Source organism: Neolamprologus multifasciatus, chromosome 2 (genome assembly GCF_963576455.1).
Source record: "Neolamprologus multifasciatus chromosome 2, fNeoMul1.2, whole genome shotgun sequence".
NCBI classification, from domain to species: Eukaryota; Metazoa; Chordata; class Actinopteri; order Cichliformes; family Cichlidae; genus Neolamprologus; species Neolamprologus multifasciatus.
Window position 1 is genome coordinate 9911803 of NC_140440.1, and position 16436 is coordinate 9928238.

General features: G+C 39.4%; 1 protein-coding gene across 13 annotated transcripts in view; it reads right to left on the reverse strand.

Annotated features, from left to right (window-relative positions):
* Positions 1–15912, reverse strand: part of rapgef2b (Rap guanine nucleotide exchange factor 2b) — a 107064-nt gene extending 91152 nt beyond the window's left edge. For 12 of the 13 annotated variants that reach the window (XM_085178115.1, XM_085178056.1, XM_085178052.1 and 9 more), the window contains exon 1: positions 15211–15911. In XM_085178115.1, the coding sequence (XP_085034241.1) occupies positions 15211–15279 (69 nt within the window). In that variant the 5' untranslated portion in view covers positions 15280–15911. Of the gene's footprint in view, positions 1–15210 lie in introns of all 13 variants that reach the window. The other variant, XM_085178102.1, reaches the window with a different exon arrangement.
* Positions 15913–16436: the final 524 nt, after the last annotated feature.

Sequence of the window (16436 nt, forward strand, 5' to 3'; positions counted from 1 at the left end):
ATAAGTTCAAGGATGTGGGATTACAAATGAATGCAATTAAAAGCTTTGAAACAAAATTCAACACGTGCTCTGGTATAAGTGGTCACAAACTGGCAGAATTTTAAACCCTGAGGTGAAAAGTTCAGATATTGCGCTTCTTTTCTCGTCATATCCACTTCTATCTTCATAAATACAGTGTTACGTTCGAACCCGTTTCTCCAGTTGCGTCAATTCACTTAGCATGACTTTGGATGAATATCAAACTTGATATCCATCTGGGTTGCCCACAGGGCCAGATTTAAAAATCAGGACCATCTTCGTCACTGAATCAAACACTGTATAAGCAAGCAACAGCCAGTCTGTGGTCTCCTGACACAGTTTGTTACCACAGTGATGTAACTGACCACAGACTTATTCAGAGGCAACCACTGTACCAAACTCCAAACACAGCGCTGACACGTGCTGGCTCTCCTGGAGGTCTCTGTATAATATTATACATACATGCAGTTTGCGCATTTTCTTATATTTGGAACTTCAAGTGTTGATCAATTAATCCTTAAACTTTTTGACTACTAATTACTCGCATCATTTTGGAGCAAAAATGCCAAATAAGTCGTTGCATGTCTTTAAATGTGATAATATGTTTCATAAAAGATAATATTGGGCACAAAATTATGCTTAATTTAATCAATGACATATTTATCCCGATTAATATGAACCAACTTTGAACTATGGAGGATCCACAATATTCATTTGTTTATTTTACAACTACAAAAAAACTCAAGTATATCTAAATATCCATTTATAATCAGTATTAATAATCCTAACGTCTTGGGTGAAAACATCACACTTCTTTTAGCTAGCAATAAGCACAACAATGGTTTAGTGTGGACTCAATGGGGGTCTTTGACCAATACTTGATACAAAGGGATCTCTCTGCTCTGTCACTGAACCTCATCGTAGCAGGTCCGTACCCGGGAACAAAGCCAACTGTCCAGCCAAATGAAACCTGCCCCATTTCTCTCAAACAAAGGCCTCAAAGAGGTGCAGTGCAATCATCACATACTTACGCAACACCATATAAAGATCAATCCGAGGGCTCAAAGCAAAAACGAAAAGAAAAGGATAGGGTGGATAAAGTAGGGTGTAGATGGGCTTTAATCTTTCCGAGCCAAATGGCTTGCTTGGTGGCCTAAATGATCCAGAAACACTTAGTTCCAGCTTCCCTCTTCTTCTGTCCAATTAACTTGACACAAATAGAAGCCCAAGGCAGGAGGAGAGTAAAATCCCCCAGACTTCGACAATGGGAGCAGAATAACACTGGTTCCCCAACTGCCTGGACTCAATACTGTGCTGTTGATTCCTAAACCGCAGAAGCATTAATCCCAATCCTCCCCCCTGGTGCATTTGAAAGAATTCAATAATCAATCTTTTCTATCTCCGCTGCTTTCTCCTATGGCTTCCTGCAGAAAGTAATTCCTACATTGCAACGCTACTATAGCTGCTGGTTGCTAGGGAACAACCAGTGAAAATCTCTAAGACAACAGCTTTCACAAAGATTTCGCATATTAGCTCTCCAAGGCCACAAACACGCTAAAGTCACCAGAAGGATGATGGAGTTTGTTTGTTTGAAATCTCATGTAGAATCCCATCGAAGGATTTCGATGCTGTTAAGTGGATATCATTTAAAGCCCACACCCATATAAAAGAAAGAGAAACTGTCAAAAGAATAGCTGACTAAACATGTTTCAGTCTTACAGTCCTGATTTTTTAGGCATACTATAGTGACCTCAACAGAAAGCGCACACTTCCCCTCCCCAGTACAGTACTGAAAGCCTTCAGGAAAAAAAAAAGAACCCAAGCTATTAAAGTGCTTCTTAGTATAGAAGCACTTTAAAGTAAAATTGACACCATGTAGCACTCAAGGTGACATGAAACACACGTTTGATATTTTAAGAGAATAAAAAAGAATCAATGTCTTAATTGACTTACTTTTTCACTTGGCTTCACTTGCTTTCAATTCCTAAATTGATTTTAAATGCAACCTTGGCTGTGTCAGTGCTCTCATGTTTGGAGCTTTTCCAGAGGGTCTTCAGGCTGCAGGATTATCAGCACATGAACAGCAAGTTCCCTCCGAGCTGGGAGTGAGCCAGCGCCATTGCCTTTGTTAGTAGCTAACAACATTGTCATCTATGCTCTTTCATCGTCTGCCATCACAATGGAGCAGGGTCTAGCGCTTGCCTGTTTTAGGTGTGATTTCTCATCTTTTTTATCTCAAAAGCTGTGACCATGGTGCTGAATCCAAAGGAGACAAAGAAACAATGCTGCCCCTCCCCCATTCCAATAAAAGCTACAGGAGGGAATAAAACACTTCAGTCAATGAGAGCTGATGATGTATCTGCTGAGGTGCCACTTTAGGTCACAACAGCTACAAAGCAACAGCAGAGAGACACTTAAGCATTCAAAGCCAACAATGTCTCCTGTGTGAAGATAGTGGCATCAGCATCCATTCACAATTAAGCTGTACATTAGTGTCAGTTCTTGAAGCCCAGTTTAGGATTTGCAAATGTTTTGCAACTTAACAACCGATTTTCTTGTGTGTGGTATACGCACCACATTGGTTCACGACAAGCCCACTTAAGTCCTGAATGGAAATTTCCTGTTTACAGAACTGACTTATGATCCCACCCAAGGCCTTTCACTTCATACTGAAATAGGCCTCCCCTCCAGACGGAAGGGGATTTCAGGCTATATCCTGAGGAAGTTTTACAAAAGAAACATGGCAAACCATTGTGATCTTTAAAGACTTCAGTCACAAGATGGAATTTCACCCTTTTTCTTTGCCATATTCAAGTTAATCAAAGCTGAAGGATAGAAAACTCCAGTTAATTGGTTTTTTCCAGTTCACAGTTTCAATTCATTGAGTCTTCTTGGAACATTGGCTTATAGCAGTCTGTATTTGCTTTAATTGCTTTTGTTGTGTGGCTATAGATGTTCTTTTTTCCAATATTAGGATTTATAAGACGGCTTCAATCTCTAAAGTAAATCTTATATACACGTTTGTAGCACTTAAAAAATGAAGATATTTATTTATTTTATTTTATTGGCTCACACATTCTTATTTGTATAAATTAACCTAAACCATGAGTTTATTGCAACCCTATTGCCCTTTTTTCAGTCTACCTGGCATGTGCACAACTGCAGTTGGTACAGTTTAACTAAAGTGGCTATTTCCAATGTAGTGACAATATGACTGGTGTGATTTTAAACGCTTTTGACAAGCACAAGCTGCTTGCAACAGGGAGTCATTGTGTCTACACTATACTTGTGGATCTGGTGGAGTCAAAGCACAGAAGCCTATAGCAGAGCATGCAACATGTAATTACATACAGTTTTCATTTAGTCAAGTATAAACACAGTTGCAAACATTCTACATCAATACAACCAGTAGTAAAAGAAACCACAGGAATGTGGCACATTTTAAATGAACAACATTTTTATGTACAACATAAGAGCATTTTTTGAAGTGAAATTTTTAATAACAGTTACTCAAATTGGCTAACTGAACAAACGCCATTTTCTTAACAGTCATATGAGACTTTGTAATATTCCATTAATGACTCAGTGAGGAAACTATTAGCTTACAATGTAAATAGAAACTAAAGACAACAAAAACTGCTGAAGGGTTTTCCCGTCATTGTGCACAAGTAGTATTTAACTGGCTAGCAAGCTCTTTAGTCCGAAGGTACAATTAACACATCTTTAAAAAATTAAGCACCATTAAGATTTTCACCATCAAGTAATAACACACTGATATCAATTAAAATCACTGCAACTTTTGCCTCTTTAAACACACTCATTTTCACTTAGACACTGGTAGGGCTATTGGAAAATAACTATAAGAAGTATTTATAGGGTATCGAGTCATTTAAAAAGCTCTTCTAAAGCATATCATAATTGCTCAATTTAAGATCGATCTTCAGACTGGGAGTGACTGGAAGATGCAAATTACAACATTATTGACACAATCTTCAGCCGGATGAAACTTGTGTTTGCGGCTCATCATCTTCAGTTTCATTTTGACCTGCTGTTTGCTTTTGGATTTCCGTGTTTACTTTTACATCATGGTTACAGTTAACACACACAAACCCTTTCACACATGAATCACAAGTTAGGAAGTTCCAAGGATTTCACATGCACTTTATTCACACAGTCACTGAAGATCCTCTAGATCACCTATGCAGCTATTTCCCCAATTAGAATGGAGGATAACACACCTTTTGCACTACATGCTGTTACAGGAAGGTGCCTGCTGCTCTTATCTATGGGACTGACAACAACTGACAATGGCCATAAAATAAAAGTGGGTGAATTTGACAAAATAAATTAAATAAAATTATTCAATCTAAACAAGTGCACAAATCACCTTTAAACAGATGGTAAATGAAAATAAACAAGGCCACGATCTACTAAAAAGCAAAAAATATTAACGAAAAACATTTAAACATGCTAACCAGTCACCTCCAGTTGATAAGAATCACATCATGTCACCTCACCTATTGTATTGTATCTTTATTTATTTCAGACATATACAGAAAAAAACAAACAATATATACACAAGTACACATACTTGCATTTACAAATACAAATATATATGTAAATACATACACGTATGTGCTCAGATAAAACAAAAAAAGAAAATAAATGAAATAAAACAGAGTCTAAATGACATGAAATGACAATTATTAGGTCTGAAATGGAGTAGGAAGAAGTATAACATACTTATTAATCCCTACCCCATGCACCCCATGCATCTATCAAATGTTTCCTCACAGAGACCTAACATAACGATCGCTTTAGGGTTAACTGAAGGGTGCTTTTCACCAAGTAGTTGTCTTATAAACATCTGACATATTGTGCATCTCATTGGTAAAGTGAGTCTTAGATCCATAGCACTCGCAAAAACTTGCAGAAATGCCCTGTAGAGAAGCCTTTATATTGTGTTAATGACACGTACTGGGCCTACTGCATAAAATAATAAGAAACAAATGTTTTTCCTGTAGAGGGATAAGAATGAATTGCGGTAATGTGAACTAGGTTCAGGACACCATCTACTATGCAGCTACCTTCTAAAGACGCTGAAGGAGGGGCTTCTACCAATGCAAAAGACAAACAGTCTCCATGTGGTGGTAAAACTGAGATTTAAAAAATACCATTTAAAACCACCTGGAGAGGCCAGTATAGCCTGGTGAAGGATGGTAAAACTGAATTTCCACTAACGGCAGACTCCGTAAATCTGTCAGTCCTTGCCTAGAGTTTAGCCTAGCTTGCTTATACAACTCATAAAATCTTTAAGGGACATCAAAAGTTATTCTGTGCAATAAAAACCCTGTAGCCAAGCCACAATACATCAGCTATGTCTGAATTATTTCCCACCCCAAATATGTGCATTTTTTAACCAAGTGGGTAAAATACATTAACACCAACCGCTACTCCCCATGCTAGGGTTGAATCACTTCTCATTATCTTGAGTTTTCACTCTTGACACAGAATCACATTAACAGTATGGATGAAACGAAGCACCAGTGAAAATGTACTCGCCTGAGGTTTTTACAATGAATAAACTAGCAGGAGCATCGTGATTCTGTCATGCTAGTCACAATGACAGAATCATGTTTCTGTCACTGGCTTGTGCTCATTGTGTTGTGCTGTACAGTTCAGACTAACGCCCCTTTTCTCAACAATATTCCCTTTCTCAACAATATTCCCTTTCTTAGAGAGTTATGTACGGCCCTTTACAGTCCTTGTTTGCTTTCTCATTGGAGGTAACCAGATTACTCAATCACAAATAAGCAAATACCACTTTAAGAAGATTGCACACACATTAGCCTCTCAAAGGAACTGCTAGTGCGGTGTTATGTAAGCCTATTTTTGATACTTGGCCTTTGTTACATTGAGGCAACACAACACCTAAGGAGATCTGCATACTAATCGTGGCAAGGATGATTAATGAAAAGTGTTTGCCCTCAACAGGAGTGGCTTAAGAGTGAAGGAACTATAGGGCCATATGGGAAAACGGCTGGCAGTGGATTGCCGTTTGAGGTGAACCAAGTCAAGTGTCAATTAGCCTGGTCAAAGTCTGAGACGCTGATGACTGAATAAGTAATGCTCAGCTATAACTGACGTCACAACATTTAAAGAGGGTATTGCTATAAGAGTGAGGAGAGGGGGGGAAAAAATGGCGCCACAATGTCAGAGTGAAATCAATGTCAACAGCGCTGCAAGGGAAATGTTGCATCACAGCAGTAAATGTGTTTACACAAACTTCTCCCAAAGGAAAGAGCCTAAAAATTCAAAGCACACTCACAAGTTGTCTAGTTGAAGACCAGGAGAGAGCATACTGATAATCTCAGACTGGCACCCAAGCAATCTTCACTCGGAGCCGTTAGAAAGAGGATGTAATTGAAGGTTCAGATCAAGCAAGCCAAAGATAATTATGCCCCTTCTTTCCAAAAGCAGGAAGCAGCAAGAAACTGTCAAACATTCCAGTGAGAATCAGATTACGTTGAGGCCTTGGTAATAAACAGACATTTTCCCTGATGGTTAATGGAAGGATGGAGAGCTGCAGAGTTGGAAACGTGACCAACCACAGGTTAGTCAAACCCTCGGGGACCAATTACAAAGATAAGGTTGCAACAAGACATATATTGTACACCGGTTTCCACCACTGCACACAGGAAGTGGAACAACAGTATAACTAATCGCCGATTTAAAAATGGGGAAAAGGTTTCGTTTTTAGGTCGTCCAGTTCTCCTTCCTGCTGGCAGAACTCAAGGTCTGCTGCTGCAGCAGTTTTCACTTTTGACAACAGCATCCATTAACCCAGACAGCTGTTTTTGCTCACGCTAGTGTTGTAATGAATCGCTTCTCTTAGCTCACATGGCAAATAATCACCTGCCGACCACCAGCACAGCTGTTGATAAACCACAGTTTGCATGAGGCATGACAGGCCACATGAGGATCAAAGACACATCCAGCAAAAAGTGTTACAGCTGAACATTACAGCATCAGGCTCACTACACAGTCACACAGCCTTGTGCGTATGACTCTCACACCAAGCCACTTCCCATTATCACTATGCATTACTTTGCATTGTCTATGTCATTCAACAATCTGACCAACATCCAACCCTGATGATTTCACTTTTTCTTCTCCCCCCATTTATGTGCTCTAAGTGGTTTAGAATTATTATGGAATCTCATTACATGATGTTACTTCACATGGCATCACAAACTCAGTAATTGTGTGCGTGATAAGACTATCACTACTGTAACATGTCATTACAGCACACTTCCATTTAATTTGCAGTGTGTGTGTTTACACTTTTGTGCTTGGGTTGGCGGGGTTTAAAGGCGCCATTTGATTCTGATGACTGAAGGTACCACTGTCGACTGTTCCCCTGTTTAAAGGGGTCACTACTGTAGGGAGGTCTGTATATTTCACTCCTTTTAAAAATCTTATATGTTAATTAAGCCATCTCAAATCTGCGAAATAACAAATCTATATCATAAAAACAAAAAGGAGCTTTAATTACCAAAAAATCTATAAATAAATCAAAGACACCTTCTCAATTTCTACGTCAGCTACGACGGTGCTTTTTGGTGCAGTGAAGCAGGCTGGCAGTGTCTCACTGATAAATATTTTAAACCATCAGCTTAGGCAGGTGAACTATCACCAGAGGCAACGTGTTAATAAAACAAAGTACACAGACACACTGAGCGATACTATTATAGAGCCTGACAAGTTAGATGCATTTTCGTAAGGGGTGAAAACATTCACTGAGTGCATGTGTTGCACTACAACTGATACAAAACTCTCCAAATCAAAGCATTCAAAAACAAATACAGCACTATGGTTTGTTCATATGCAGCTCCACTAAGAACATTTCCCTGATTTTTACCCATTGCTGCAATAAGAACTGTCCGGAACCGCCCTGTGCCATTGTTACAAATAGTGTAAGGTATTAGCTACGTGGCGAACCAGTATAGTGGGATTTAGAGTTCCCTAATCACACAAATTAATCAGCTCTCCATCTGATCCACGTCATGTCTGAGCAGTTCACCACGAGGAAGGATTATACAGCAGATTATACAGCAAAGTGAGCCTGTACTGTGTGTGACTGAAGCTAAGCAGCACATTCACTCAAAGTAGTCTGGCACTTGTTTACAACAAGGATAGTACAACCATCGCAGACAAAGTAATTGTTGCATAATTTAGAGCTTTAGATTATATCCAAAAGTACTCGGTGTTACAATAAGGCAAAGATCAGATTAACTGTGTTAGCCAAGATTTGAGGAATTGCAAAACTTTCAGAGTACTAAATTTTTCTCAGCTCATGATCTCTGTAATTTAGGCGTCACTTTTTCCCCTCCAAGTCTCCCCCAGAAAAGAAGGTTTTAATGGGCGCTATAGTAAGTAGTGTAATTCAATAGCAGTCACGCAAATATCGCAGTCAAGTGGTTCTCATGCTAAGTTATGTAAAGACTGTGGTCACTCAGTGGCATGAGGTCTACTGCCTTCCGCTATAAAGGCCAATGGAATTCTTGGAGCCTCGACTCCATGACTGGATTGCTTTGCTTTAAAAATATCTCATGGAATGAAGCACATAAATTACTAAAACAAGGTTTTTCACTAAGGTACAAATGTATAGCGCAAACCTGAGAAACCCAGGACTACACACAATCATTGAAGTTTCCAATTAACACTAAGAGTAGCACTAAGAGTGAGATAGCAATGATTTGAGACAATGCATTTTTCTGTAAGTACTGCAAAGCAGTTCAAAAAGAGATGTACCTGTCAACTGATCAAAGCAACCACTGTGATAACCTGGAGTGAGCCCTCAATGCAAAAGCATCCAAGAGCAGAAAATGAAATTAGCAACCACAAAGTGCAGAGTAAGCAACTCAGAAGCCAGCAGGGGTGTCTGGATAAACATTTCAGCCATTGTGTTGCATTAACTTTCTCTCACACTCCATTGTTGTAAAAGGAACACAGTTTAGCTCAAGGAAATCAAGGATACTTTCAACTTCTGTGAGATAAAACACTTTTTCAAGTGCCTCCCCTGAAGATGAAGTCTACATCACCACACTTGTTTTCGTGGGTCAAAGAAAAAACTGGGTCGAGCTGCTAACAAGCTCCACCACAACAGCACCTAAAATGATATTTGATATGATTAGTGCTAAACCAGAAAATGAGAACAATTGATGCACCACTTTCCCTAAAAACATTTCAAAATCTCTTTTAAAAAAAAAAACAAAAAAAACACCAACTCGTCTCCAAATTCACCATCGCCGTTTAAGCACAGAAAGAAAAAGAAAACAAAATGAAATAAAATGTGCATGTCTCTGCAGCCTCAATGAACCAGAATGCAATGCAGCCACAACTCACATTTTTGCAGATCTACTTCCAAACAACTACTGAGCAAAGTACATCATTTCTCCCAAATTCTTCTCAGCTGGAAAAACTATCCAGACAAAATATAAATAAAACAAATCAAAACAAAACCTAAACCTAACGCCAAATCAGTCAAGTGTAAAACCAGCTGAGAATACACAAATTTAAATTACTTCACATATTATCACAGCTGGAATACAATCATCATCCTTAATTAATGTCAAGCATTTCTTACAGGTTTCATTTATACATCCCTAACAGTATTTTACATGTTCGCATAACATTATTGTAGAAATACACCCCTATTACCCAAAAGCTGAAGAGCTTTAGCCATGATGCTTTATAGAATAGTGAAAGCTGTTGTGTGCTTAATTTGCTTCAACCTTTGTGGTGCATTTAAACAAACTACTCTGGATTGCCATTTTCGTTATTAGATTTTAGGGAGTAACTGGCACGCAGGGCTATACAAACATCCTGGTGTATTCCAGTAAGTAAAACCGCCTCAGGAATGTAAAACATGCCTGCCTTGTACTCAATTACGATATCAGACATTTATATGACCGATGACCTGTATAACATCTATAAATGTCATCTTCTTGCAGTAAAATGGGTTATAAGATCAAACTTTTCATCAGCAGCATCCTATACAGTCATGAGATTTAAGTATTTTATGATATATTCAATAGCTTTTATGAGTCTACCTACCAGCAGACAATGCTATGCTTTAGTGCCATCGCAACATCATAAAAAAAACGAATGAGGGAAGAAAAAAAAAAAAGAAAAAAAAGAGATGTGCATGTATGATTTAAATAAGTGAGTAAGAAACTGTGCCGGTCTTCTTTGAATGCATCATATGTTGGGAGGTCCCCCCCCCCGTCCTTCCTGAAATCATCCCCTGTATTTAAACTGGGAAATGTACGTCACTGAGACCGCGGTGTGTGTAACCACTTCAGTCTGTACGCTGTCTCCGCTTTCAACACAAGAATAACATGTGACATCACTTCTACAGGGTTACTGCTGCAGAATGCCTGCAAACGCCAAGGCAAGCAGCACCTAAATATACAGGACAGACTGGAGGTTTGGAGAATTAGGAAACCTTGTGCTGCCTAGGAAGATTGCACCATTACAACTCCTGCATATAAGAAACAGAAGGGGAAAAAAAACACTACAGAAGTTCATCCTTGTTTTTCAACCAGTGATTGGGATTTAAATTGATGTTTCCATGATTCTGACATCGTTACAAAAATAGAAAGGTAGCTAGAAAACAACACCACACTTCAAAAAAATAAAAACAAAGCTTTGGGGTTCTCAGACATTCTTCCTCCTCTAAAAGTATCCTGACGACTTTCCTCTTCCTGACTGCGCTAAGCAGGATGCTGAGCGCCAGGGTGGGTTTGTCCATATTAGTCATTTTGCAGTCTGGCAAATGCTTTTATAATGAGCCATAGGTAAACTGGTTAAAGTGGTAAAAGCTTTGCTGCATCAAAAAGAAAAAAAATCTTTTAAAACTACAGTTTGTACTTGCAAAGCAATCAATCATAAATGTACACATTCAAGATCATAACACATTCTAAACTAGTGACTGGACTATTTTACAATCAGAAACATTGAAGATATTTGGACTGGATTGACTGGTTCTTTACCTTACTAACTGCAATTTGCGAGGCTAAATAATGGCCATTACATTCACCCATCTTCCCCCTAGTGTCTCTTAGAAGGTCACTGCAGGTCTTCTCTGATCTCTTATGCTGATCCAGAATATGTGGAAACAATGCAAAGTAGGCAGCGTGTCCTTCCAGCTATGTGACTGCGAAACGGGGTCACCACAGCAGAGGACTGTTGTTTGTGGCCTTTAGCTTTGCCACCTGGCTAAACAAGAGGAGAGATGTCCGTCCTGCATCCATCTACTTGCTGAAAATAAACCAGAGCCACAACTGCGCACCACAGAAAGACAAGTATGTACACATTTTGGTTCCAGCAAAACTAAACGAAGTGATATCACTCATTAATTCATTTTCAGTCTGTGCAAGCTGTCTTTTTAAATCTTCAACCCAGCTAATTCCACTGCATTTATAACCCATTTTAAGTGGCCAAACAGAGACACTGAATCCACTTAAATGAAGTTTGCTCTTGAAGATTTTGTTCACTTTAAACAAAAATATAACAGAACTTTATAAACAAATGAAAACCTCATGCTTCTTATTTAAAGGTCAAAATATTTAGGAATAAAACTAAAGAATAAAATGTTTGAAAGTCTTACAATAACTGAGTGATGGTGTGCATATTTGTTAGAATGTGTGACACTGGGCAAAAAAATTAAATAACACAATGATAATGAATGGAATATTAAAATTGAGCTAATTAGCCAAGCATGTATGCCTTTGTCCTCAAAGACTTACACATCAGTATCTCTCCTGAAGCTGGCTCGCTGTCATTTGTACAGAGATCAAAAAATAACAGACAGTCATGAACTAAAGCAGTAAAACCACAGACAAACCCGCATTTTATAGTGTGTAAAGGAAATCCGTCAACAACAGAACTAAATCAAAATGCCTGGATTGGGAGAAAAGTTATGAACTGATAATTGGTAAAATCGTCACACAAACACAACTAACGGAAACAACACAACAGTGCCACTGGGAGCAAGTCTCAGAAAAACAACACGAGTTTCAACAGTGCTTTAACTGAAGGGAAGTAATTCTCTGTGTAGCATAGGTTTGAATTTGTATATAAACGATATCAGATTTAAAAAAAAAAAAAGATATCACAGATCACATATCCATGTCATATTATCTTAATTTATGTCACTGCTGGAAAAAAAAAGCAGTGCTTCAGAGAAAAAAATGCATCCTTGTCCTCCATCTCCTTCCCTCTTGATTATTCTTTGACCTTAAATGTCAAAAACTCAGGCCTCTTCCTTCCCTTTACAGTGCAAAAAAATAGATAAATAAATTGCGCAAAGGACAGAGAGCAACAATGCCGGCCAGAACACTACCTGTCAAGTGGTCAGCTATTTAACCCGCCGTATGCTATGGGTCAAATCCTACTGTGTGGCGAGTCCTGAGCGATAAAGACAGATCCCTCTAACTGTTGGCTAATCCTGACAGAGAGGTCCTGCCAACACCATTAGGATAAACTGCGTGAGCCAGCACAGTCCCGAGACATTTGAAAGGAACACTTGGGAAAGGTGCTGGTACAGAAAAACAATGACAATGTAGCTGCAGAGTCATATGATTTCCATATAGTGGATTCTGCAGAAAAAGCAGAGGCTTTCCAGGAGCTTTTATTCCTTTGGACTTTTCTGTAACTGTAAAACAACACGGATGCATTCAAATCCTGTTACAATGTCCCAAATGACACCATCATTCTCAATTGCAGTCGCTGTTAAAATTGCCCTAGTCGGCCTTGCTGTTCATTTTTCTTCATTGCAATGACCTATGGGATCTGGGAAGCATTTTCCTCCTTCCAACCTGTCACTCACTCACTCAGAAGCGCAGAGACTTCCTACAGTAAAGCCCTCTGGGATGAAATGTTTGCATACTTACACAGCATGATTTGATACCGTGGCTCCAAAGTGATCAAGGACCAGAGCCATACCACTGATTTCTTTTTTATTATCATTTTACAGAGTCTTCCAGAAGGTCATATTTTATTGAAGTATTTTAATCTGACACTTTTCAAGCCAAGAAATTCCAAGTGCTTAATATCTTTTCACATACTCTTGGCAAGTTAGGACTGCCTCATAAACAGCCCTTTGAGATGGCCATAAAGCTACGCTGATGTAAATTCTTACAGGTGGGGTTGCAAGTTGAGGCGGGTTATGCTTTAGACATAGATCTTGAGAGGATGCCAGATATAGGAAAAATGTTTTTGTTTTCGTTTCCTGAGAAATTTTTCAGAAGAAAAAAATAGATTGACACAAATTTTTAAATTAAAGCTTCTCAAAAATGTGAAGCATTTCTTTAAAGACAAGACGGTTATTTCAAAATATACTGATCAATAATAAATGCTTATCATTAAATGGTAACGAACCAATCTTAGATGAGCACAGCTGCTAGTGAGACAAGCCAAATTCTTTATCCAGTTTCCATCACTGTGTTGGCATCTGTCACCCATACAAATTACAACTTGCATAAAGCTGTAAAGACCATGAGCCTAGGGCAGTTAATGTGACACCAATGACACCATAATTGTTTCCTTAATGTCAGACAGACATGGGCAGAGGCTGTGCCACTAACTGTAGCTCTCTGGTTCAAGTGATGGACTATCGATTGTCCATTATGTGTAAAGCTTTTGGCACCGGAGCCGTGGAGACGGCTCAAATGAAATGATTTCAGCTTCACAGCCAAACTGGATTTATATTTGATCTCTGCAAAAATGCAAAGCATAATGTCCTATATCTGATACCTTACCAGCCTGGGTGTGTACAAGCATGTGCAGCTTAAAGGGTCACAGCCACAGCCCACAGGATTTGCATGTTCAGGCAGGATATGGATTGCACTACAAACTTCTCAGAGGTAGGACAAAGAAATAACAGTACTGAGCTTTAGACACAAGTAGCAGGGAACTGTTTGGGAGATTTTTTCCTCCCAATTTTAACTGCAGGACAAGAAAAGCACCAATGTCTGTCCATTCCCACCACAGAAACTGTATGACAAAACATTAATGGACCACTACTACTAGTCGGTGAAGCGGTATCAAAAGTAACCTGTAGGATAGTCATCAGAAGCATTAGTCTGTCAACGTCTACCATAAACCAGGGTAATGTCCAAATTTACAGCCCAGTATAGTCCACGCGCTATCTGTGGATTAGCCTCTTGTCCTTGACTTTCATACAGGGATGTGCCTGGAGAGTAGGCATGGGGCGGCACTGGCCCTCAATGTACTTCCATCTCACTTAAGTATTTGTAAGTTATTTTGGATGCATTTTTCGTTCATTTCAAAAAATAAATCTATTACTATACCATGTTGGTGTTTTTTAAATTATTATTATAGAGCTTCCAAGCAGTAATGCTAGTCACTAATGCTGCATCTCCACCTGCAATGTTAGTGTGATTTACGCATTAATGCATCAATTTAAAAAGTGTATATGATTCAGCACAAACATGTTTTATTTACTATTTTAAGGCTAAACCTTTGTAATATTACGGTACAGGATTATGCATTTTACATATGTTCTTAGTCTGAATACTTCCTTCCCCTACTGTAACATTGTTTAAACTTTTCATGTGGACCATCTGCATCAGGGCAGTGTGCTGTCCACGAGCCTGACTTTCCGCCCAATCACAGATATTCTACATCCTATTCATTTCTGATCAAACTGATTTCCTCTGGGCTCCCTTGCCCTTTTCTTTGTCTCCTTTGTGTTATTCTCTTTTAAACCCCTTACATATATCTCTGCCACCCTTATTATTTGGATTTTGTTGCATGCAAAAAAATCAGTTTTGCAAGAGACGATGTTTGCGACGTGCGGAGATGTAAAACCACAATACACAGAGCGATGCTACACGCCACAGGCGGGTTAGAGTTCCACCAATGGCCGCAGCTCCTGTTACATTAAGTAGCCTTGATTATCTCTGCTGATAGAGGGCTTAGCGGGATGTAGCCGCTGAGACGAGCTGAATGGCAACAGTTGCACTCAGAAACACTGTTTAACTGTTACACTTTAAAATGTTGCAATGCTAAAATGTAGCAACAAAGTGACAAAAAACGGCGGAGGCTACTAATTTCCATGAAAATCCAATTAGCAACAACATGCAATGAATAATTTCTTCTGACCTGTTGCGTCCGTTCAGCCGGATTCTTCATCACAGCCTGCCGAAAGCTGTTATCCACGTAAGACGCCATTGTTTTGGAAGAAGCCGTCTAGAGGATGTGGAATTCCTTATCCTTAAAATTACCTCTATCCAGGGGCAGGATATATACAAAACAAGTCCCCCTATTGTCTTGCTTTATTCTCGTCGCCTGTGCTCAGATGCTAGCGGGTAAGCTGGGAGTGCCCTGAGCCAGGCCACGACTGGAGCCAGACAGCCGAGCAGTCTCCTCAGGGTGTCTGTCTTTCTGCTGCCCGTGCCGAATCCGGCTGCCAACACCGGTCCCCACCGGGGAGGAAACTTCCTTTAAAAGCGCCGGTCAAACCCCCCCTCTTAAGAGTTATTTTCTTAGCGTAGAAAGTGTTGTCCCTTTATTCAAGCCAGCGTTCATTAAAGCCATTCCTTGTCTCTTCAGCATTCTCCTCTGCTAGCGACGGGGGAGAAATTCCATGTAAGGATCCAGCAAACAAAAAAGTGAGGAAATAGCAAGCGGCTAACCCGTCAGCAACCAGCTCACGCCCATTATCAGAGGAAGACTCCCGTCCTCTCACTGAGAAAATCTACTATGTTTGCATTTTGATGGAGCTAAAAGTGAAGATAGAGCCGCCGCCGCTCTGCTCTGTTGTATGCCACCATGGTGACTGACATACTGAGAGCATAAAGACCAGCGGAGTTACCAGTGGACGTTACTTATAACCTTTCAAAATAATACCCCTAAATGATGCTAATAAAAAGACAATGAAGGCTGTGGAAATTTTAGGCGAAATATACATAAATAAATATGCACTTGGGTGTGTTTTGCATCATTTTCCCCTCTTTTATGCAAGGCTTCAATGCAAAAATTACCTTTGTTTATGACTGTTTTTAAAGAAAGACAATCAGTCGAGTCCACCTATATCAATATAGTAAGCTGTTATAGAGAAATATTTTGGTTTCTTCTGTAAACGTGCAGGTTTTTGATTCAAGGTTATTATTTTCCCTACAAGTCCGCTTTGGTTAAGAAATCATGCTGTTCTGTTTTGAAGGGAGCACCGTGGCACTTCCTGTCAGGCTGTTGTTGTATTTCACTTGACAGAGATTATTGTCACAAGGAGGCGGCTAATCATGGGCGAGTCCATTTAACAAAAAAGGGAACGGAGGGCGTAATGTGGCAAAAATTATGCTTTGGCTCCACCAAGTGACTCAATGAGG